Genomic DNA, 24,814 nt, shown 5'->3' with positions numbered 1-24,814 from the left:
CTAGGGTCTTCCTATCCTGCACTGTCCCTCCTTCCAAGCATGATAATCCTCTAAGGACTGGTCCCTCCTGGCAACATGCCCAAAGTATGTCAGATGGAACTTCAAAATCTTAGCCTCCAAGAAGCAACTTGGTTTCACTCTCTCCAAGATATATCTGTTTGTTCTCTTGGCAGTCCATGGTATGTTCAGTACTCTTCTCCAGCACAATTCAAAGGCAACAATTCTTTTGTCATCTGGTCACTGTCCAACTCCTTAATGCGTAACAAGTAATTGCGAAGACCATGGCCTGGATTCAGAAATCATCTCAGGAACAGATTTAAGATCTTGAATAATAAGTGTAGGGAAGATGAACTGAAGGAGGATATCAAGAATATTATCTATGTTGTAATTTGAGAGATACTTATTAAATATAACTTGGCAAGTAAGAAAGCTATAAAGAATGAATGATGAGGGTAAAATATAAATTATTTGACAGATATAAAAATAAATTCAATCCATTCACCATCATTGAGTGCCTGTTATGTGCCGGACAGTATTCTAGTCCTTAGAAGTCAGCAGTAGTAAATGCTAAGGATTCAGATTCCTTTTCTTTATTATTATTTAATGAAAATATACAGAGATTTTGGATTTCCATTCATTCATTGTTGCACTTTCCTCCCTACCCACCCCTCCCCTCCAGTACGTTCTTCTTTATGAAAAGTAAAAGAAAAATTCTTTCGTTGTTATACAATCCCTATCCCCAAGTCCACTCTACTATGTGGCCTTCGTTCTGGGCTCCTGTCATGACAGTAATACCTAATCATATATACCTTTTAAACAGTTTTCTCTCATCTGTTTCAATGCAATATACATAATTTATCCCATCTTTCTCAGTCTCCCCCCCAACTCCTACATCAGTGGCACTATGCAGTATTTGTCCTTTTGTGACTGAGATATTTCACTCAGCATAATGTCCTCCAGGGTCATCCATTTTATATCATATTTCATGAGTTCCTTTTCTTTTTTTTAATTAATTTTAATGAAAATTTACAGAGATTTTGGTTTACCATTCATTCATTGTTGCACTTTTCTCCCTGCCCACCCCTCCCCGCCCCATACACTCTTCTCTTTGAAAAGTAAAAGAAAAATTATTTTATTGTTTTACAATCCCTCCACCCAGGTTCACTCCACTATGCAGCCTTCGTTCTGGACTCCTGTCATGACAATAATACCTAATCACATATCCCTTTTAAACAGTTTTCTCCCTCATCTGTTTCAATGCAGTATACATTATTTATCCCATCTTTCTCAGTCTCCCCCCAACCCCGATGTCAATCCCATTTTACAACAGTGGCACCATGCAGTATTTGTCCCTTTGTGACTGAGATATTTCACTCAGCATACTGTCCTCCAGGGTCACCCATTTTGAATAATATTGCATGAGTTCCGTGTTTTTCAATGTAACGTAGTATTCCGTTGTGTGAATATACCACAGCTTCTCTATCCATTTATTTGTTGATGGGCACTTAGGTTGTTTCCAACTCTTTGCTGTTGTGAACAAAAACCACAATAAACATGAGTGTGCATATATCTGCTTGGGTGACAGTTATGATTTCTTTGGGGTATATTCCAAGTAGTGGAATTGCTAGGTCAAATGGTGCTTCTTTTTATTAAATTTTATTAATTTTAATGAACATTTACAGAGATTTTGGGTTTCCATTCATTCATTGTGGCACTATTTACCCTCCTCCCCAGTTCATTCCTCATTTTTTCCCCCTTGAAAGTCTGTTTTAATTGTCCAGTTGCCACAGTGCTTGTCAAAGCCAGTTCTGATTAATCTCCTTTGTCATTGTGTCCTTTGCCATTTCCTATCACTCCTCCCTGAGAGAGACTTCACCCTGATTCATAAGGAAAAGGGGATGGCGTATTCTCTTAGCTACTTCCTGCTGAAAAGGGATGCTGTGGTTTCAGGGTTCAAATGGTATTTCTATTTGCAACTTTTTGAGAAAGCGCCATAATGCCTTCCACAGTGGTTGCACCATTTTGCACTCCCACCAACAGTGAATAAGGGTTCCAGTTTCTCCACAACCTTGCCAGCATTTGTTGTTTGCTGTTCTGCTAAATTTTGCTATTCTTACTGGGGAGAGATGACATCTCATAGTTGTTTTGGGATTCAGATCTAACTTTGTTTTCCTGACCTGGTCTCTGAAAACTCTGGGTTAGTGACTCCTATCCGAAGTATTTTCTGCCCTGAAGGTATCTAAAATAAATAGATAGTTCTTTCTGGTTCTTTTTCTTGAGGCTTTAAAGTAGGAAAACATAGAAAATAAACATAGACTTTTGAGTGAGACAGACTTAACTTTACTACCTACAGCTTTGTGTACCTCAGCTTCTCTTGAGTTTCCCCATTAGTGATCATTTAAGGTGTTTTGCATGTGTGTAAAGATTAGCTGCAATATTAAGCATGACTGGCCCCTGTATAGTTAGTACACTGTGACTAACAAGGGATCAGTACATGTTGGTTTCTTTCTTCACCTCTTACCTTCTCTGAAAAACCATTTGAGAAGGAATTAGTATAGAGATAAAAAAAGTACTGGCCTAGTGGTATGAAGTTGTACTGCAACCACAGAGGCAAGTGATTCAAATCCACCAGCTGTTCCAAGGGAAAAAGATGGCAGTCTCCTCCTGTGCAATTTACTGCCTCTGAAAACCTGCTGAATGATCGGCTATGGGTGGTTTCAAGTCAATGGCACCCAACAACAACATAGAGAAAAGTGGCCATCTTGAGCAGAGTGTCCAATCTTTCATACTCACATGTGGATGATGGTCATGGATACTATCCCTCCCATTACACTCTCTACTTCTCTGCTGAACTTGATAATTCCTTATAATGGCTACACAGAATGGACAGAAAATGTAGAATTCTTTTATTATTGGTTTTATTTGGGAAATAACAAGTTAGAATTCAGGAATGCATGGGATACAGTTCTTTGATCAAAAGATTCTCCCCGCAGCCATGCTCAAAATCAAGTCTCTGGCTGATCAACCTCCCAGTTCTGCAGTCCCTTGGCCTCTGCACAGCTTAGGCAAGTGTTAAAAAGTTCTGTTAGCTCTACTAGTATAAATGCCCACTCTGCCATTAAGCTTTGGTTTGATGATGCTTAGCCCTAGTTCTTTGGTAGCAAACTTAACTCCACCAAGTGTCCACTTGCGCTCCAGTCCACCGGCAATTTTCCTGCCAAAGATGCTCAGCTTTCTTGCTTTGTAGGCCCAGAAGCTCACTGTGCTATTATCCCAGTTGTGCTGCTGTCCCCATTTCTCTGCTACTGCTTCTTGATGTCTCTTGCTATCTGCTCTTTCAACTAGGTGTTACAGTGCTGTCTGTCTCTCTGTTTCCTGAGTGCAAATCCAAACCTTAAATCCAACATTTTTCATTCTTGGCTCTTCTTTCTTAATGGTAGTGAGATAGATTCACATTTTCTATCTATGAGATGATTTATTCTAAGCCCAGTAATATGACATTCAAATTTCTACTCTAGGAGAAAGTTCTGTTAAAACTGAGGGCAACCCTTATGTCTTTCAGTATCTTAGCCCCACCCCTGTTTCTCTTAGTTCCTTGGTGCCTTTTATGTGATCTCTATTTTCCTTATTTTTAGTTATCTCTATGTTTTTGCCACTTCTTGTGTCACTTGTTGTTGTTATGTGCTCCTCAAGTTGCCTGCTACTCATAGTGATCCTATGTACAACAGCTCTGTAAACCCTGCTCCCTCCTGTGCCAAACTTGTCTCCAACACATCTACCCCCATTCCCCCAGTCACTGAATCAATCCATCTCATCGAGGTTCTTCCTCCCTTGTGCTGTCCCACCACCCTCCCAAGCATGATGTCCCTCTCCAAGAACTGGTCCCTCCTTGCAACATGTCCAAAGTATGTCACACAAAGCTTCAAAACCCTTGCCTCCAAGGAGCAATCCAGCTTCACCCTCTCTGGTTTTACTCTCTTTAGGACAAACCTGTTTTTCTCTCTTAGTGTATGGTATATTTAGTACTCTTCTCCAGAACCACAGTTCAAAGTTTGTAGCACTTAGAAGTAATATAGTGTAGGTAATGTAATGCATGTAATATAATATAGGCCACAAACTACATTGTATGTGCTCATTAACATAACAAAGAAAACCCTATTGTGGTTTTTCACAAATCATAGTATATAAAAAAAAATCCATTGCTATCAAGTCAGTTCGGACTCATAGCTATCCTACAAGATAGAGTAGAACTACCTCATACCATTTTCAAGGCACTAGGTAAGAAGCTGCATTGCAATCCCAAAGGCATTGGTTTGAATCCACCAGCGCTCAGAAGGATAACAAAGGATATTCTCCTCCAGTGCAATTAACTGCCTCTGAAAACCTATTGGAGGGTCAGCTGTGGGTCCATTCCAATTTGATAGTATACAACAACAGTCTATGTAAGCAGCCTGCTACTTCTTTCTCCCAAAGATTGGCTGAACCACTGACCTTTCTATTAACAACTTAACATGTATCCACTGTGCCACCTGGCTCTCTTCCACAAGTAGAAGAGGCTAGGATTCCAAGATGTATTTTCCTCCGAGTGTGTGTTTTTGAGGGACATAATTCAGTCCACAGTAAAGTGTAAGTATGAGAAGTTACATATTAAAAATTAGTACTCTGTCACACAATTTTTATGATTTAATTATTGTTTATCACATTACCTATGACATACCTTACAATTGATAGTGACATAGAAATGTTGCAGCATTTTAAGATTGCTGCTCTAAAAGCATCTGTTGAGATTTAACACCATTCTTGATACTAACTCCCACCTGAGCCTCAGCTTTCCAAACAGTCTCTAATACAATTATGAAACTCTGAATTGGGAAACCTGGCTGGGGCTATTTTGTTTGAGCCATTAGATAATGAGTTTTGTATGGAGATGAGAACTGAGATGCTTTCAATGGAGTTACCTGTGGTACCTTTTCTATTCATAGGCTTTTATATTGTTAATTCTTGGGCTCCTCTTGGATTCCTGTTTTATTTTCTGGGATCCTCTCTTAGGCACCATCTTCTTCAAGATGCTCTTTAACATGTTGCCTCGCACCTTTTTTTTTTTTAATTTTATTATTTTCTTGTGTGTATGCTGTCAAATCAGATCTTACTGGTACAGGAAGAGATTGCCCCTCCTTCAGCAAAGCATCTGGTGGATTCAAACCGCACACCTCTGGGATTGCAGTGCAACTTCTTGCCACTAGGCCACCAGAGCTCGCACTGCTTTCTTTCTTTCTTTCCTTCTTTCTTTCTTTTTATTATTATTATTATTAGTGTGTGTGTACCCTCAAATCAGATTTGACTGGTACAGGAGGAGGTTGTTTCTCCTTCTCCAGCAAAGCATCTGGTGGACTTGAACCTCTCACCTCTGGGATTGCAGTGCACCTTTTTGCCAGTAGGCCACCAGAGCTCGCCTCACTGCACACTTTTTAAATTAATAACCGTGCTTAGAAACACATTTGCTGTCATTTGCGGCAACGTGTTAACACACAATTCCTTTTGGACTCAGACCTCATATTCATATTCTTAGGCCTTTGCCTTCAGCTTTTCTCCTTTGGCTAACCAAATAAACTCATCTCCTTGTCCATGTTCATCACTTACTTTTCTTCAGGGAATTTATTTGGCTTAAGGGTAACCTCCTAGGCTTAGACTTGCTTTTACAGAGCCTCTACTACCTTCACTCTACAGCTTTGTCTCAGTAAAGAACCTCAAGACCCATCAGCGTCTCCCATGCTGCAGCCATCTGTCCTGGAGCAGCAGTACATATCAGGCCTGGACTCGAGAAGCTGAGCCAGATAAAGCGTTACCCCGAGAGCAACTGTTACTCATAGGCACACTGACAGATCTATCAGGGGACTCAGAACAAGCGTACAGGGATGGAAGCCTCTATGTGAGAGATAACACTGGTGTCCTGGGCTGTGAGGTGAGTAGGAACGTATCATATCATGTCTTAGAACTTGAAGAGAATGATGTCTAGTGAGCAAGGTAATGAAATCTCAGAAAATAAATATAGAGGTAATGGTAGATGGATGCTTGGAACTTGGTTAACCCTTGACCTTGATCTTTTCTAGCTCATAGATCTGGAGCTTTCTTGGTTGGGTCATCTCTTCCTCTTTCCCAGTTGGAGTTACCTCCCTCCTGCCAGTTGGAAATCCTCAAGGGAAGGCCACTTGGAACTCTGGGGTGCCCCTGTGTCAGTGTTCCCCTTGACTATCAGTCCTGGCCCTGCACCTCCTATTCCAGTCCTATACCCAGAGAATGCCTCCTGCCTGCTCAGACACAGGTAAGGCTTCCCTCACCAGAGGAGGAAGGATGCTCTGAAGCTTGGGAGAAGCCAATGGGTCAATGGAAAGAAAGGCATTAATTAATAGTAAAATAGATGGAGTTCCCAAATCAAGGAAACCACCGGGCTTCTAGGAATAAGAGCGATGCTCTTCAAGAGAAATATGCCCCTATCAAAGTGCCAGGAAAGTTAGAAAGAGGTTTCTAGAATAAAACTTTGGGATATGGAAGTTTTGCATCATTGTCAGATTATTCTCTTCATCAAGGAGAAGGCATTTGTAAGTAAAAGGGGAAAAAAGAAAAATGATCATTTCATCCCTCTTTCTCCCTTTTCTAGAAGCAAGCTCAGAGTTGTGCAGCCAAACCTGGCTGGTAAGCTGGTTCGGTTGAGTGCTTTGGTGAACAGTCGCAGGAAAGCTTATTTTGTCCTGTCTCTTGGTGGTTCACCTCCATCTGTTAGCCATGTGTCCATTGTCGTGCAGGTGAGGATGAAGGTTGATTCAGGGGCGGGAAGGTGTGAGAGGAGTGTTAGAACTCTCCGTGGGGAAGATAACATAATGAATGAGGAGGTCCACTCAGAAAAGGAAGGGAGCGAGGACAAGGAGTATTTTCTGGAACAGTGCTGCTGAGGGAGTGTTCAAGCTGTTATTCACTCTACAGAATAAACATCTCCTCTGTGCAATTCATTTGAGAAGACAGCTTTTATATTGTGTGGGAAACTTTGGACAAAGTTCCAGTATTGCTGAATTAAGAGGATGACCAAGAAAATATTCAGATTAGCACCAATGAGTGAGATGGTCAGCAATGGTGAGGATGGTGTGAGTTCAGGCAGGGTTTAGGCCTGCTGTGCATAGTTTGCGAAGGTTCAGGTCTGCTGTGAAAAGAGTTTAAAGCTGTGACCTTTCATAAGTATATTGCCAGCCCTATCTGAAGTACTTTTGGGTGAGTACAATTTGCCCACCTTTTGTCTAGTAGATGAGTACTTGATATGAGTTAAATTGTGTTACCCATAAGTATATTTCATAAATTCTAATCCCTGTATCCATATCCCTGTTGTTTGAATGTGTGATGTAGAAATCTAGGAAAAGTATAAGTTGTCAAAAATGAGATGGAGTCTTCTCTACCTCTTTACTTTTGGAGGACTGGCTCCTTCCAGAGAAAGATGTAGCTTTCCTAATAAAAATGTCTTTTCTTTCACCTTAAAAAAAAAGACAATTAAATAGAATGTACAAAGACTAATGTAGACATTAGTGAGCAGAAATGGATTGGCATTGGCTCTTTTGAATAGGAAAATCATATGGTCTGTTAGGCCAAAAATGAAAAAATTGAAGAAGAATGTCTCACATTCTTCATTAAGTAGGATTGATTTCAAGATCTATACTAAAATACAGCATTGTAATTGATAGAGTAAGTCCATAGGCCTACAAGAGAGACCCCTTAATATGACTAATCAGATCTTACCCACCAACCACTACTAATGTCAAAGATGAATAAATTAAAGATTTTTTTTAATAACTTTGGGCTGAAGCTGACCAAACATGCAATTAAGATGCACCAGTTATTACTGGTGAGTGGAGTATGAAAATTGGAACAAAAAGAATGATCAGTAATTGTAAAATGGCTTTGGTGGTAGAAATGGCACTAGATATTGCATGGTAGAATTTTGCAAGACCAATAGCTTATTGGAAGCACCTCTTTTCAACAACGTAAATAGCAGCTATACATGTGGACCTCACCAGATGGAATGCACAGAAGTCAAATGTATGGGATATATGGAAAGAGATGATGAAAAATGTTCAATATCATCAGTCATAACAAGGCCAGGAACCACCTCTGAAACAGACCATCAGTTAATTATTCATATGCAAGCTCAAGTTGAAGCTGAAGAAAATTGAAACATGTCCATAAGAGCCAAAATGTGACTTTGAGTTTATTCCGCCTGAATTTTAAAGACCAGCTCAAGAATAGATCTGACCAATTGACCACTAATTATTGAAGAGTTGTACGATTGCATCAACACCACCATACAGAAAGAAAACAAAGGTTGTTCAAAAGATTTAGAAAGAAGAAACCAAAATGGATGTCAGAATAGATTCTGAAACTTGTGTCAAATATAGAGTAGCCAAAGGGAATGGGAGAAATGTGAAAATAAAAAAAAATAAATAAAACAGGAGAGTTTAAAAAGTAGTTCAAGAAGACCAAGTATGTTAATGAAATGTGCAAAGACCTAGAGTTAAAAAACCAAAAGGGAAGAATATACCTAGCATTTCTAAAGTTGAAAAAAATTAAAGATAAATTCAACCCTAGAGTTGCAATAGTGAAGGATTCTAGGGGCAAAATGTTGGTTTAGGGAGGAGACATCAAAAGAAGACGGAAGAAATACACAGAATCCCTGTACTAAAAAGAATTGGTCACCATTCTCTCCCATGTTTCAACTTTCAACCAAACGACAGATCTATAAGGTGAACAATGATACCAGAGAGGTATGCACTCCTTACAAAGGACACACATATGAGATCAGAAAGTCAGAATTTGCCAGGGATAAACTCAACAGACAGGAAAAAAGAGCCAGTGGTCGTAGTAATCACAGGGAGGAAATGGGAAGAATGCTGTTACGTTGTGGGGATTGCAATCAATTCTGCAAAACAAATCATATGAATTGTTGAATGGAAAACCTATTTATCTGAAAACTTTCACCAAACCACAGTTAACAGTTGTAAAAAATTGTCAGTGTTTAGCCATTTCAGAAAATAGCATATAATTAAAAACTGATGATATCAGAGAAAGAATTCATAGTTACATAGAAGGTATTGGTGGAAAACAAGGCTCAGGAGTTGATGAAATACCCAATTGAAACATTTCAGCAAATAGATGCCACTCTGGAGGTGCCAAGAAATTTGGAAGACTGCTCCTTGACCAACTGACTGGAAGAGATCCAACAAAATGTAGCAATATTAAACTATCATTAATATCACATGCAATGAAAAATGATTTCAGCAATGCATCAACAGAGAACTACCAGAGATTCAAGCAAAAGAGGTAGAACCAGGGCTTTCATTGTGGTTGTCAAATGGACTTTGTCTGAAAGCAGGTAATACTAGAGAGATGTTTACTTGTATTTTAGTGACAATTCAAAGGCATTCAACTATATAGATCATGAAAAATTACGGGTAACATTGTGAAGAATAGAAATTTCAAAACATGTAATTGAGCTCACATAGAGCCTATACAAGATTAAGAGGCAGTCATTTGAACAGAATAAGAAGATACTGTATGGTTTAAGATCAGAAGTTGTATGCATCAAAGGTGTATTTTTTACAATACTTGTTCCATCTGTATTGTTGTGTTCTGTCAAGTCACCCTGTCCTAAACCAGTCTTACTGACTCCAGCACACCTACCTCCATTGCCCTAGTCACTGTATCATTTCATCCGGGGTCTACCTCTCCTGCGCTATCCCTCCACCCTTCCAAACATAATATCCTTATCCAAGAATCAGTCCCTCCTGACCACATGCCCAAGGTTTGTAAAACGGAGCTTCAAAATCCTAGCCTCCAATGAGAAATTTGGTTTCACTCTCTCCAAGACAGACCTATTTGTTTTCTGGGCAGTCCATGGTACGTTAAAAAATCTTCAGCACCACAACTCAAAGGCATTGATCCTTCTTTTATCATCATTAGTTACTATCCAGCTCTCTGATGCATAGCAAGTAATTGCGAAGACCATGGACTGGATCAGGTGCACCTTAGTCTCTAGACTGACATTGTTGCTTCTCTGTACTCTGGAAATGTTCCTGACAGCAGATTTACCCAATGCTATTTGTCTTGATTTCCTGACTTCTGGTGCCAAGAATGTTGATTGTGGAGTCAAGCATGCTGTAACTGTTTACAACCTCAGTCCCTTCTCCATTTCTCAGGGTGCTGCCAATTGGCCCATTGGAGAGAATCTTTGTCTTCTTGATGTCGAGCTTCAATCCATATTGAAGACTACAGTCCTTGACTGTCTGCAGCAGGAGCTTCAGGTTCACTTCAGTTTCAGCAAGCAAGGTTGTGTCACCTGCATAATGTAGGTTGTTGATGAGTCTTTCTCCAATCCTGATGCCACACTCCTCCTCATAAAGCTTAGCCTCCCTAATGATCTGTTCTGCATAGAGATTGAAAAGGTATGGAGACAGGATGCATCTCTGATGCACTCTCTTCCTGATTTTCAACCATGCAGTGTTTCCCTGCTCTGTTTGAGGACTGCTTCCTGGTCCAAGTATAGGTTTTGCATAAGCACAATCAGTTGTTCTGAGATTCCCATTCTCCTTAAGGTTAATCACAATTTGTTGTGATCAACACAGTCAAATATCTGAATACTGAGCTAATAATCCAAGAAGCTGAACTACATGAGGAAGAGAGCATCAGGATTGGAGCAGGACTCATTGACATCCTGCAGTATGCAGATGATACAACCTTTCTTCTTGAAAGCAAAGATGGCCTGAAACACTTACTAATGAAGACCAGAGACAGTAGTCTTCAGAATGGATTTCCACCTCAACAGAAAACAAAAGTCTTCACAACTGGACCAATAATCAATAGGATCATAAATGAAGAAAAGATTAAAGTTGTCCAGAATTTCATTTTAGCTTGGTCTACAATCAACTCCCATGGCAGTAGGATGTAGCAGTCAAGAAATATTATTTATTGCATTGGGAAAATCTTTTGCAAAGAATATCCTTATAGTATTAAAGAGCAAAATGTCCCTTTGAGGATTAAGATGTTCCTGATCCGGGCCATGATGTTTTTAACTGCCTAGTTTGCATATTGAAGGATTTGATGGGAAAAATATTGAATGATATAAGAAGTATCAGAAGAAGATAGAAGGAATATACTGTACTAAAAAGAATTGGTCAAAACGGAACTATTTCAGGAAGTGGCTCATCATCAAGATGGTAAGAGAGGATGAAGTTCAAGCTATACTGAATGCATTTGCAAAAATATAAGGCCACAGAAATTGATGGAAAACCAGTTGACATATTTGAACAAACAGATATGCAGCCCTGGACATGCTCACTAGCCTATGCCAAGAGATTTGGAAGACAGTTGGCCACCAATTGGAAGAGGTTCCTATTTGTTTTCAGTCCCAAAAACTAATCAAGCAGAATGTGGAAAATACCAACAATGCCATTAATATAATATACAAGTAAAAATCTAGCTGAAGGTTATGATAAAACAGCTGGAACAGTATATCACCAGGGAACTACCAGAAATTCAAGCTAGATTCAGAAGGGGCCATGCATAGGGGATACCATTGTTGATGTCAGATGAACCTTGGCTGAAAGTGGAGAATACTAAAAAGATGTTTACTTCTGCTTTTTTGATTAGGCATTTGACTGTGAGAATCATAACATAATATGACTAACATTGAGAAGAATAGGAATCTTGGAACACTTAATTGTGCTCATGTGAAACCTAAACAGATCAAAAGCTATTATCCGAATAGAGCAAAGGGATGCATAGGTTAAAATTAGGAAAAGTATGTGTCAGGGTTGTATCCTTTATCCATACTTGTTCAATCTGTATGTAGTAAATAATTAGAGAAACTGGACTTTATGAAGAAGAACGTGATCTTATGTTTGGAAGAAGACTCACAGAAGATGACACAATAATTGCTAAAAATAAAGAGGAATTGAAGCACTTGCTGCAGAAGATCAAAAACTACAGCCTTTAATATGGATTACATCTCAGTATTAAAAAAGCAAAAATCCACATCATTGGACCAATATGTGATATCATAATAGATGGAGAAAAGATTGAAGTTGTCAACTATTTCATTTTTCTTGGATACACAATCATCACCCATAGTAAAGTAGCTAAGAAATCAAAAGATGTGTTGCATAGGGGAAATCTGTTGTCAAGTATCTCTTCAATGTGCTAAAGAGTAAAGATGTTTAAAGATTAATTCATTAAAATAAATTTAAAATTGTTGTTGTTGTTGTTAAGTGACGTCGAGTCACAGGTGACTCATAGCAACCCTATGAAGGAGAGTCCTCAACACTTGCGTTTCTCTCATCTTCTCTCCAGGTTCATAGGGTTTCCGGAGGCAAGCTATTACGGAAGTGGATGCCACTCCTGCTTCCAAGCTTGTTTTAATTGGGGAGCTTCACCCCACTCTCTGTCTCCATTGGGTAACCAGCCGTTAATGCATTTGACACATCACTGTCACAGTGTTCAGCCTCACAGCAACCACAAGTTACTGCTGCACAGCAACTTGTACACCAGGGCTATACGACCTAGAGGAATGTCTAAACAAAAACAATGAAAGACAGGCCCGAGGGCCAGGGATTAAAAGTCACCCACCTTTGGCTTGGTAGCATAGTTTTCTGTCCACTGGGGCAGGTGATCACTCTCTATGTTGATGTTATTGTTGTTAAGTGCCATTGAGTCGCAGGTGACTCATAGTGACCCTGCCGCTCCTCAAGAAGCCAGAGGCCGCATGCAGCTGACACTAAATCTCCCAGGACTTTTAAGTTTTTCTTTTTTAAAAAAACAAAAAAGGATTAAGCTGCACCCGATCCAGGCCTTGGTCTTTAAACTTGCTTCATAGGTATCTGAAAATTGGACAAAGAATAAAGAAGACCAAAGAAGAACTGGTGATTTTGAGTGATGGTGTCGGGGACTGCTTAGAGGAATGGATTCTGAAACTTTGTTTCACATGCTTTGGGCATGTTGTCAGGAGGGGTCATTCTTTGGGAATAGACATCATGCTTGGAAAGGTGGAGGAGTCAGAGAAAGAGGAAGGTGGATTGACACAGTGACTTTAACAATGGGCTCAAGCATAGCTGAGATTGTGAGACTGGGGCAGGATAGAGCAAGGTTCAGATCTTTTGTTCACTGGGTCACTATGAGTCACGGTCAACTCAGTGGCACCTAAAAACAACAACATACATATGTGAACACTGGCAAAGAATAAGATGACCAAAGAATTAATGCCTTTGAATTATGGTGTTAATGAAGAATATTGAATATACCATCAACTAGGGGGAAAACAAACATACCTGTATTGGAGGAAGTGCACCAGAATACTCCTTAGAAGTGAGCCTGGATGTTATTGAATAGGAATAGGGGAATTGGAATTCCTGGAATGGGTATCAGGGTTGTTTTTTTTTTTCTAGTGGGATATTTATGTATTTGGGAGAAGTTCTGTCTTAGAAGAGGATTAGGAAATATTTGGGATGTCTTGGGAGAAGGGAGAAATTCTGTAAGTTCTATGGCTTGAGATTTAATTGGCAAACAGGAAAGGTGAAGAGACAGAGGGACAGTATGAGATGAGATCATGATGCAAAGAGATTCCTGCCGAGGGGCACTGGAGCTGTCTCATGCACCCCATTGTCTACCTCTGCGTATGCCAGATCCCCGCCCAGCTGGTGTGGCGCCAGGCTCTTTGGCCTGGTCGGTCTTATGTGCTTACCGAGCTGCGAATATCCAAGATCCGTGATTACCACCACCTTGTCTGGACAACCAGTCCCTCCTCTCGCCTGTTGCTGCTAAAACCAGAATGTGTGCGGAAATTGGAGCTGGAGCTGGAAGAACCCCTAGTGGAGACTGACCCTACTCCCCTCCCCGTGCCCAGCGACTCTCAGGACAGGAAAGGAAAAAGAGGCCTGATCCGGGACTCCAGTCTCCTGTCTTATGTGGTGAGTGGGAGGGAGAAACCTGGAGCTTCAGAGACAAGAAATGCTGGTCTCTAAAAAGAAGGGAATAATGGTCAGGCAAACTTTGTCCCTTATGCAGGGCACAGTCACCAATGTACTGAATGAACTTGCTGGCCTCTATGAGCTGGATGGGCAGCTGGGGCTGTGTGTTGCCTACCAGCAATGCCAAGTCTTCCGGCGGGTGCTGCGACCAGGAGTCTCTCTAGAGGTACAGCTTCTCTTCATGTTATTAAGCTGGTTTTTTTGTTTTGTTTGTTTTCTAAAAAATGAAAAGTGGTAAACTGTATAGAAAAAGAAATGAAAATTGAATACTACTTAAGGTATGATTTGGGCAAGCGTGAGGAGAGGACTTCTAGATCAGAAGGGTAGAATTTTGCACCGTGAGAAAGTGTTGAGGCCAGAGCACCTTTCACACTAGGGTCTTCTGACTGAAGGGGCAGACGAAAGGAACTGACAGACATAGGGTGTGGTAAGGAGCCTCAGCTACCAGAAGCCATCAGACTCGTAGAGAAATGGAGTGAAGCATGAGGGATAAAGGATTATGGTAGGGAGCATGTGGGCTCTAGTAGGATATGAGGCATAGAAGCTGGAAGGAAAGACTAGTTTAGGTATAGAAACTGTTTGTCTTGGATATCAAGCAGCTGGAGAACTGCAGTTAATTCTATGGAGTCATTGAGTTTGATTCTTTATCTCTGCCTTTTCACCTTCCCTACTTTTTTCTAGCTGCAGGATGTTCACCTTCTCCAGTCAGTGGGTGGAGGAACACGAAGGCCAGTGCTAGCTGTCTGCCTCAGTGGCGCCATCCTGGTTCGGGGCTTCTCTTGTCAAAAGCCCAAGGCTCAGTTATCCCACCATGGGGCCTCTCTGTATGAGCAACTGGTATGGGAACGTCAGTTAGGACTGCCCCTCTACCTGTGGGCTGCCAAGACCCTGGAGGAAGTGACTTGCAAGTGAGCAGGAAGAGGATTTGGCGTGGGAAGGGGTGGGACCAGCATATTGCCTCTGTAAGGCCAGCAGGTTCTTTGAAGAGATAGGGACAGTAGCTATAGCTTGGATTTTTGAGGAAAATGACAGCTTTTTTTTCCCTTGGCCAAGGCTGTGTCCCCATGTGCTGAGACATAACCAGCTCCTGCAGCATTCATCTCCTGAGAACCCCAGCCTGGGAATGCTGCTCCTGGCTCCAATCCTGGAAGTTCTGATGCTGCCAGGCAGCCCCATTCGGAATGCCCACAAGGAGATACTGGAAGAGCCACATCACTGTCCCCTCCAGAAAGTATGAGGAGGGAGGAATGATGGGTGTCTTGGTGAGGCATCGGAGGGGTTGCCTGGGGTACATAGGGGTACATAACGTGATTTCTGCTCTCTCCCTCTAAGTACGTTCGACTTCAGACTCCCTTCTCTTTCCCGGCTCTGGCCTCTTTGAAAGAGGAAGGGCAGTCCAGGGCCTGGGCCTCTTTTGATCCTGCAGCCCTTCTGCCCCTCCCTGAGGCTTTCCACCTCCCCAGCTGTCAGCTCAATCACCGGCTGGCCTGGTCCTGGCTCTGCCTGCTGTCCTCTGTCTTCCGTCCAGCCCAGGTAGGTGGGGCTCCAGCAGGGCTTCCTCATTCTTCCATCACCACTGTTACTGCCCTAGTTCAGGTCATTCTTGTGTCTTGTCTTTTTTTTAAAAAAAAAAAAACAAACCCAACTATTTGTACACAGGACAGAGCAAAGTTTAGGGCTGTTGTTTATAGGGTCGTTATGAGTCACAAGCGACTTGATGGCAAATAACAACAGAAAAAAAAAAGGCCAAATCAAGTACAGTTCAGTGGTGTTGACCATATTCACTTTTTATTCACTTTGTAGCTCTGATGTTTAATATGTGTTTGCCACCTAGGAAATCCTCGCTACTTATCTGTTACGTGACTTTCTTCTCCCTACAGGTTTTGCTTGGGGTTCTAACTGCTTCCTCTCATAAAGGCTGTCTGCAACTTCAAGACCTGAGTGGTTCCTTGCCATGCCTGCTCCTGGCCAGGGACTCAAAACCCATCACAGACCCTCGGCTCATAGGTCTGGAGTTTGGAAGTGGAGAGAAGATAGTGACAGGGTTGTGGTTTTAGAACCTGGAGAGTTGGGAAGGCTGCATCTCTTGGAATTTACTGAAGTTTTGCTCAAGTGACAAAATGTTAAGCTTCATCCTTTGATAGACATTTGATAGACCAGTATTGGTAGATAGAGAAAAAGAATAAGGGGTTCACTAGCCAGAACTGTAGTTCCCAGCATTCAATTCTGCCTCCACAGACCACATATTATAGACCCAGATTCCAGCTCCTCATGCCCACATTCTTGGTTTGGAAGAACAGTGGTCCTTATCGGGACTTTCAGGCAGGAAGTTCTGTAGAAGAAAGTTTTTTAAATGTGGGCACTTTAGAGATCTGTGAGAAAATAGCAAGGCTTTTTAGCCTGAAGGCTCGCACTACATTGGGCATACTGACTGAACGCTTTCTCCCTTGATTTTTCAATGGTGGGAGTCAATTCTGGGCCTGAATGTTATGTTCAGGGAACACTAAGCACTGAGCAGTGAGACCTACACAGTGGGCTGTTCCACTACCCACCTTACCTAAAAAAAAAAAATTTCTTCCTCTAGGCTGCCTAGTTCAGACCGAGAAGTTCCAGTTGGTTGTAGAGAGGGATGTCAGAAGCAACTTCCCATCCTGGAGGGAGCTGAGCATGACTGGCTTCATCCAAAGGCAGCAGGCCAGGTGGAATTTTTAGGGCCGAATGCATACTCCCAAGTCTCTGAGGAAGGGGAAGTGGTGCACAGAGTGGAATACTAAGTAAAGCGCAGAACCCCCAGCGCTTGCCTTGCTGATAATGCTATTCCTCCCCTCTCCTGGCAGAGTCTATGTCCAAGTCTTCCTGGATGATGCCCTAATTCTGCCTGTGTCCAGACCTCTCCGTCACTCAGCCACTTCTTTAAGGCTACGTCGGACAGAACCTACCCACCCAGACACACCTCACATAAGACAGAGCCGGCTGTTCTTGCTGTTCCACAAAGAGGCCCTGATGAAGCGGAACTTTTGTGCCCCTCCAGGAGCTAGCCTGAAGGTGCCCAAGCCCACCTTCAGTTTCTATGTGTCGGGAAGCTGGCTTGGGGGCACCCAGAGGAAGGAGGGGACTGAATGGGGCCCACCTGAACCCCAGGGAGATGAGAACAAGGATCAGAAGGTAAACTTGGACTTCAAGGACCTATGGCCTGCTCCTGTGCCCCATCCCCTGACCAAGATCCCAGCTTCCTGCTCTTTGTCACAGATTCTCCTCATCTTCTTTGGCTCTTCAGTCCGCTGGTTTGAATTCTTGCACCCAGGGCAAGTGTACCGAGTTGTGGCTTCAGGACCCCCTGTGAGTACCTTCCTTCATCAGACTCTTCCTCATAAAGCTTTATTGCCTTGAGGTTCAGAGAGAGAGAACCAGTGTCTGGTTACACTCTTGAATTGCTGGAATAAGGTTGGGATTAAAGAACATAGAAAAGCTATGTCTAGATCACTTCTTTTACAAAGCTCCAGGAATCAAGCAAACTTGGGCCTCCCTCCCTTAGGGATTTCAGGAGCCTCCCTACAGACCAGAACACACACAAAAACCATTGTCCTTCACAGACACCAACACTGTTCAAGGAGGGCGGCCCATCCTGTGCATCTCAGCGGCCTATGGAGCTGGCTGGCTGTGCGTCCTGCCTCACTATCCAGGATGAGTGGACCCTGGAGCTTGGGTGCTCCGGTGACATCCCAGATGTGCCAGATACAAACAAGGCGCTTCCTGAATCCTCCCTGAGTGACATCCTCGCTGACAAGTAATGCCACGCTCCTCTGGCTGATTGAGTTTCTCCCTCTTCTCACTGGGATTAAGCTTGATGAACCTGTTTTCTGCTAACATATTTATTTATTGTGTTTTGTCTTGTAGAGGAACGATGTCAGTACAAGATAGAGTCACGTTTCATACCTGATCTTCCCACAGCGTATATTAGTTTTGGAATGATCACGTTCAAGCTTTCTGATAGTTAAAGAACCCATTCCAAACCCATTGCCATTGAGTCAATTCTGATGTGCAGAACCCTCTAGAACAGAATACAATTGTCCCAGTGTCCCCAGGCTATGACGTCTTTATGGAAGCAAACTGCCTCTCTTTCTCCTTTAGCAGCTGAGTGCTTAACCACTGTGCTATCACAGCCCCTGCCACAGTTAAGACATTGTTCTTAACAAAGAAGGACCTTTTAAAGCTGCTCTGAAGGAGGGGGTTGTGAGCCCAGAATATAATGATGAACTCACTCATTTAAGCAGAGTGGAAATTTAACTGTGCTTTGGAGCTCTGGTGGCCTAGTGGTAAGGAGCTGCACCACACTTCCAAAGGCTGGTTGTTCAAATCCACCAGCTGCTCCGCAGGAGAAAGATGCCCAATCTGTCTCCTCTGGTGTGGTTTAGTGCTTCTGACAACCCGCTGGAGGGTCAGCTGTGGGTCAGCTCTGACTAGAACAGCAAATGAGCCAAGAGAGCTCTGGTGGCACAGGGTAGGAGATTAGGGCAAGGTTCAGAGCTCTTGTTCAGAAGGGCGCTGTGAGTCGTAGGCAACTCCATGGCACCTAACGACAGCATGATTTTTTTGTTAAGAACTCGGGCTACAACGTTGTATAGCTTTTTCCAATGACCATACCTTTCCCAGAGCCCTGTTACTTTTACTGTTTCAGTCGTGCAGTGGAGCATGGGGTTTTTCAGGCCCTCATATATGATGTTCTAGCAAAAACTCCTATCCTTTTGCTCTCTATTTTTCAACCAGACTCTCCATGCTCTGCTTTCTCATGCCTCCACTCTTGGTGTATTTATCTGACTCACCAGCTTCACAGATGCCTTGGTGTCTTTCTCAGCTGAAATTTTGTCACGGACACTATGCAAGCCACTTCTAGCCCCGCTCCAGACAAAGCCAGGTAATGACACCTTTTCAGGAAGTTGTGAAGTGGAACCAGGGGTCCTTGTGTCTGAGTTCCCTCTCTTCAGCAGAAGAGAGCATTGGAGCTTCTAGGAGGTGTGTGAAGCTGACCGTCGCTCTGCAGACAAATGCCTGTGAGTTCCGCCCTCACCTGAGCATATACATCGAGGACCCACACCTGCCTCCGCCGCTCGGACTCCTCCCTGGAGCTCGCGTCTATTTTAAACAGCTGGAGAAGAGGCTTTCCAGGTGAAGGGCAAGTTTGAAAGATTGCCTCTTTTCCCCACTAATGTGGTTCTTTTAAAACAATTTTTAACATTTGATTGAGATGAGATACATGTGACAAAGCATTTCCTCCGCTTTTGCATGTTGGCCCTGTTGCATGACCCTTGCAGTTCTTGTCCCACTTGCTCCCACTTCCCCATGTTGCAGTGAAGCTTCTCTTGGATACAGCTTTTCATATGTTTGTCCGACTTTTGACTCTCCTCCTCCTCCGTCTGCATGAGATGCCTTGGACTAACCTTTCTCTTCTCAAGCTGGCCTCCAGTCCTTGGGAAAGGGTCAAGTCTGTGGTACCTGTCTCTGAAGTCTCAGCATTAACTCTGATTTGATTTTTCCTCCCCTTCTAATCATTGCTCTTCCCTCTTCACATGCAGATCCCACAATGTTTACTGTTGTTTCCGGTCATCCACTTATGTGCAGGTCCTGAGCTTCCCCCCAGAGGCCACCATCAGGTCAGTGTCAGGTCTTGTCCCTGACTTCCCTGCCTCACACCACATGGCCCTGGCTCAGCAGCTTTTCACACATTTGCAACATTCCCTGATCCTTGCCCAGTGTACTGACTCAGAACTCTTTCCTCTCTCCCAAGTGAAAATGTCATTTTGCTTAGACCTAGGCCTTGCCAGCTTTGTATTCCAAAGTGGAAATAATGTGAATCTCTCTCAGCTCCTATTTCTTAGAGACCAGCAATCAGAAATAGGGCTCATGAGGGATTCCAGAAAAGTACTGGTACCCGTTGCTGACCCTCTCCCCATTCCTGTTGTTAACCCCATCCAAACACACCCTGGTTTGGCTATTTCTTGACCCATATCTCTCTCTCTTGTTCTTTCTCTAGCGCCCACTTGCCCCACATCTATTTGGCTGAACTCTTGCAGGCTCACCAGGCCCCATTCCAGGCTATTGCCTCTTGTCACATCGTTTCTGTCTTCAGCCTTCAGCTCTGCTGGGTGTGTACTCACTGTACCAGCCTCTGTACCCAGGTATGTGAGGAGATCGACTGAGCTGGGTGCAGGGTGCTAGAGGGATGTGATGGAACTGAGAGGATTTTCCCAACTATTTTCTTCCTCCCAGGGGAGGTGCACTCAACAAGGCTCCTCCTGCCCTACCCAGACTTCTGTGAGCCAGGCCAGCCTCAGGTGAGAGCATAAGCTGGACTCCCTTTGCACCATTTATTTCCCAATTGATTATGTGATTTGCCATACTGTATTAGTGTTATGTGCCATCAAGTCAGAACTGACTCATAGTTGACTCTAGCAGGCAACGCACGCAAGAAGAGATTGCCCATGAATTTGAACTGCATTCCTTAGGCTTGGTAGCACAAATCCTTACCATTAAACTACCTCTGAAAAAATGGAGACTTTCTGTCATGTTACCCCTGTTGTTTTGTACCATTGATTGAGTCAGAACAGATCCATACCCTCCAGCAGGTTTTCAGAGGTATTTTAATTGCATGGGAGCTTACCCATCCTTTCCTGTGGTGCAGCTGGTGGGTTCTAACCATCAGGCTTGGGGATTGCAGTACAGTTTCTTGCCACTAAGCCACCAGAGCTCCCTCTTCTCACCCCTATACTAGCATAATTTATGTTTCTTGGAAATTGTATAGTAAGTATTGTTTAATTAATGTGAGAGTAAAGTGATCTAAAGACTGGAAGCAGCCGGGGTAGGACACTGGCCACTGGGTTTGCTATGGGCCTTGGTAAATATTTTTTCCCTGACTCTATCCCCTAGTTGTTGTTAAGTGTCAGCAAATAGTGATCCTGTAAACAAAAAACCTTAACTCTATAACTATTGTTATAAGTACTATAACTATTGCCCTCTCTCTAAGTTCATAGAATTTCCTCAGACATGTTTAGGAAGTGGATGCCACTCCTGCTTCCAAGCTTGTCTTAACTGGTGAGCTCTACTAAACATTGTCATCCATGTATAACCATGATGGCATTGGAGTTGGGTGAAGTGGCTGGACTCCCTAAGATGGTGCTTTTGTTTTGGTTGAGGCTCTGTGTGGATTGTGTGGTTGTTGTGTTGTGTTTTGATTTTGTTTTAAATAAGATTCTTGTTTAGAGTCAACAAGACCTCCTGGAGGGCCCTTATATTTAAAAGTTGGGCCCAAGGGATTCTATTTTCATCCCTTGTTACTATACTTTGGAGGAACATTCTTCCAAGTCACACAGCACTCTGGTCAGTTTGCTGTGCTGAGGTAATCTGGGTTTGCTGTGACCTTGTGCCATTGGAGTCTCAAATACTATAATGGAATAGTGGTGCCATAGGTGTGCGAAACACCATAATGGCAACCCATTGTGGGCAGTGTTTGGTGGAGCTCCCAGATTGAGTGGCATCCACTTCTAAATCTCATGCCTCTGGGAACTCTATGAACTTGGAGAAACGACAATAGTTATCAAAAGTCTTCAGGCCTTTTGTTCATAGGGTCACTAAGAGTCATGCTCGACTGGTGGCAATCAACAGCAACAACTATCCCCTAGAGGGAGCTCTGGGGGCTTAGTGGAAAAAAGCTGCACTGCAATCTCAAAGGCATGAGGATCAAGGCCACCAGCTGCTCTGCAGGAGAAGGATGGGCAATCTCCTTCCATGTGATTAACTACATCTGAAAACCTCCGCTAGAGGTTCAGCTATGTAAGGGTTGGTTCCAACTCTACAGTACACAACAACAACTATCCCCTAGGCTCCTGGTAGAAGATGGGACTGCTGAAGCTGTGGTGAACTGTAGGGATCATCATGTGGCAGCAGCACTAGGACTGTGTCCTAGTGAGTGGACCGCCCTCCTCGAGTGTGTCCGAGGGCCAGGAAAAGTGGTCTTGCATTTTACAGGGCCTGGAGCCCAGCTGGAGGTGAGATGTGACTGGGAGTTAAGCTCAGAGACCCAGATTTCTGGAAGTTTGATAGAGGCTTTGAAAGTTTGAGTTCTGATTAATCTCTAGTTTTCCTTTATAGTCGTCAGCCAAGACTGATAGGCCTTTGACCCTCTTCCTTTGGACACTCTGTAACAGCCTCTCTGTTTTCCGTCCTATTACACTTGCTTTTGAGCTTCAGAGGAAACCTTCCAAGACCCTCCCACTAGGTAAGTGGAAGTAGGCATTAGGTGGCTCCAAGGGAGGAGAGGGACCAGGCTCTGGGCATCTCTGGAGCTGGGGAGGAGATTGGAGAGTGGAACTTAAACAATATACCTGAAACGTGTTTTTTCTCTCTTCCCATTTTAGAACCTCCTCAGCTAAAGCGTTTCCATTGTGGGGACCTCCCTCTCCTGACACGTGTGAATCCCAGACTTCAGCTGTCATGTCTTTCTATTCAGGAGCCAGAAAACTTCAACTCTCTGGGGGTCTTTGCCTCTTCTTGTTAGACTGAATTGCAAGAAAGGCCTAGCTTCTAGCTCTTCCTCTTTGTTGTGACCCCTGCTCTCTCTGTAATTGAGCCAGGAGCCCAGATGCTTGGGTTCACAGAGCTACCTCACTATAATTTCTCCTCTTTGGTCCCAGATGAGGGACCTAACATTGTGGAGTAAGCCTGCCTTGTAGGAGAAATTGTGGAAACACAAATCATGGGGATGTTACAGGTCCTCTGTGGTTTGAGTCAAGGCACCTAAAAGTTCTGCCTTTGCGGGCAGGAGCCAGAAAAACAAAAAACTTGCACCTCAGGGGGTGCCTGTGATAGAGGCTTGGCCTACAATAAAACTCTCCAGAGAAATTTCTCACTTGGGTTCATTTCTGGGGTCCAGGGTTTCCAGACTGCCCAGCAGCCATCCCGTTACTGTTCCTTTATAATTATAACTTTATAAATAATAAAAATATATATATAACTTACTTTGTTTTCCATTGTTGCTGTTATTCTCATTTTTGCTCTAATTTGTCACTAGTGCCAGAGATGGAAAGGTGTTTGGAGATCAGGTACAATATTTGCCTTCAAAGAGCTTCTGGTACAAGGTCAAGAACCTTAAGGTTTTAAGTTAGGGAGAGATTGGTTGTGGTGCATTCTGTCAGCAAAGTTGGCTCCTGAAAGAAGTGAAACATGAAAGCCTAGTTAGTGGGAAGCACAGGATACGTGTATGAGGAAGAGAGCAGCAACCCAGGAGGGCCACATGAGGACAAGGTGACTCTACACGGTATGAACCCCAGTCAGGAGTCAGTGCTGGGGATCTCCCCCCAGAATTCTAAGGACAACACCAAGATACCTGTGAAAAGTACTGAGTCAGAACCCACAGAGATTACAGACTAAGAAGCAGAGCTGGCTATCCACTTCTCAAGTAAGGGGCCCTTAAAAACTTCAAGAATAGAATTGGAATATTGTCTGACATAATGCCAAAAAGGAGCCCCTCTAGTTCTAAGAGACCCAAAATGTAACTGGGAAACAGGTACCTTCTTAAAGCAGGCCTTTTTTTTTTTTTTAAATTTTTTCTGTGTGTACCGTCAAATCAGACTTGACTGGTACAGGAAGAGATTGTTCCTCCCTCTCCAGCAGAGCATCTAGTGGGTTTGAATCGTGCACCTCTGGTGTTGCAGTACACCTTCTTGCCACTAGGCCACCAGAGCTCACCTAAGTACCCCACTTTAACATCATGAACCGTGTAAAGCATCCATCCAGTGAAGGACCTTTATTTCCTCGAGTTGACATTGGGCAAAATTACAGAAACAACTGTAGACATCAGTTAATAATTGAAATGTGTCATGTATGAAGTATAAATCTAGGAAAATTGTAAGAAATAAAACTGAATACCTGAAGATAATGAAATATACGATAGACTGCCAAAGAACAAATCTGCCTTGGAAAAAGTGTAGCCAGGGTGCTGCTTAGAGGCAAGGAGGGTTGTGACTTCTCACATAATTTGAAGATTAAATCAGAAGGGGCCAATCCTTGAAAACAGTCCATCATCCTGAAAAAGGAGAGGGTCAGTGAAGGAGAAGATAAACAACAGAGAGATTGGCACAGTGACCACAACAATAGGATTAGGCAAAGTTTGCACCTGTTGTGCTTGGGATACCTATGATTTGGAGCAATTGTCTGATGTTTCCCCATTTCTTTCCTGGGTGGAGGAGAGTTGAACCCCAGCTCTTGGAGCTGTTCAGAAGACATTGGTTCTGGTTTGCATGGGGAGGTCTCTGCAGTACCGTCAAACCAAGGTAGCAACATTACTTTTTTACATTGACATAGACAAACAGGGTGCAACCAGGCTGCTTTTAGGAGACAAGTATTCTGAGGCTTCGTCTGACATTCTTTGGGCGTGTTGCAAGGAGGAACGTCATGCGTGGAGAGGGACAACATGCTTGGAAGGGTGGTGGATGGACAGTGCAAGAGAGGAATACCCTGGATGAGAGGGATTGATTCAGTGACTGGGGTAATTGGGGCAGGTGTGTCAAAGACAGTGAAATTAGCTTAAAATAGAGCGGGGTTCAGAGCTGTTGAACATAGGGTATAGCACAATAAAGCACATAACAATGAATTGTGCCGCTAACTCAAAGACCACGCCTTCCTGGTGGTTCTAATCCATTACCAGTGGCTCCTAAAGGAGAAAGATCAACGTTCTGTTCTCTTTTGATTTCCAGCCTTAGAAA

General features: G+C 43.1%; 1 protein-coding gene across 1 annotated transcript in view; it reads left to right on the top strand.

The window, feature by feature from the left end:
* Positions 1-22,608, top strand: part of CTC1 (CTS telomere maintenance complex component 1) — a 34,565-nt gene extending 11,957 nt beyond the window's left edge. Inside the window, exons 3-23 of the mRNA XM_006899183.1 lie at positions 5,728-5,962; positions 6,111-6,322; positions 6,659-6,803; positions 13,713-13,997; positions 14,095-14,223; positions 14,739-14,965; positions 15,111-15,288; positions 15,390-15,590; positions 15,938-16,064; positions 16,642-16,756; positions 16,895-17,222; positions 17,307-17,396; positions 17,651-17,844; positions 18,884-18,972; positions 19,049-19,223; positions 19,631-19,708; positions 20,089-20,233; positions 20,325-20,389; positions 21,934-22,099; positions 22,203-22,329; positions 22,469-22,608. Of these exons, the coding sequence (XP_006899245.1) occupies positions 5,728-5,962; positions 6,111-6,322; positions 6,659-6,803; positions 13,713-13,997; positions 14,095-14,223; positions 14,739-14,965; positions 15,111-15,288; positions 15,390-15,590; positions 15,938-16,064; positions 16,642-16,756; positions 16,895-17,222; positions 17,307-17,396; positions 17,651-17,844; positions 18,884-18,972; positions 19,049-19,223; positions 19,631-19,708; positions 20,089-20,233; positions 20,325-20,389; positions 21,934-22,099; positions 22,203-22,329; positions 22,469-22,608 (3,451 nt within the window). The remainder of the gene's footprint in view (positions 1-5,727; positions 5,963-6,110; positions 6,323-6,658; positions 6,804-13,712; positions 13,998-14,094; positions 14,224-14,738; positions 14,966-15,110; positions 15,289-15,389; positions 15,591-15,937; positions 16,065-16,641; positions 16,757-16,894; positions 17,223-17,306; positions 17,397-17,650; positions 17,845-18,883; positions 18,973-19,048; positions 19,224-19,630; positions 19,709-20,088; positions 20,234-20,324; positions 20,390-21,933; positions 22,100-22,202; positions 22,330-22,468) is intronic.
* Positions 22,609-24,814: the final 2,206 nt, after the last annotated feature.

Source organism: Elephantulus edwardii, unplaced genomic scaffold (assembly GCF_000299155.1).
Source record: "Elephantulus edwardii isolate Elephantulus edwardi_28Jun2011 unplaced genomic scaffold, EleEdw1.0 scaffold00246, whole genome shotgun sequence".
NCBI lineage: Eukaryota > Metazoa > Chordata > Mammalia > Macroscelidea > Macroscelididae > Elephantulus > Elephantulus edwardii.
The sequence above is the reverse complement of the archived record's forward strand: the minus strand, read 5'-3'. Positions and strand labels throughout refer to the sequence as shown.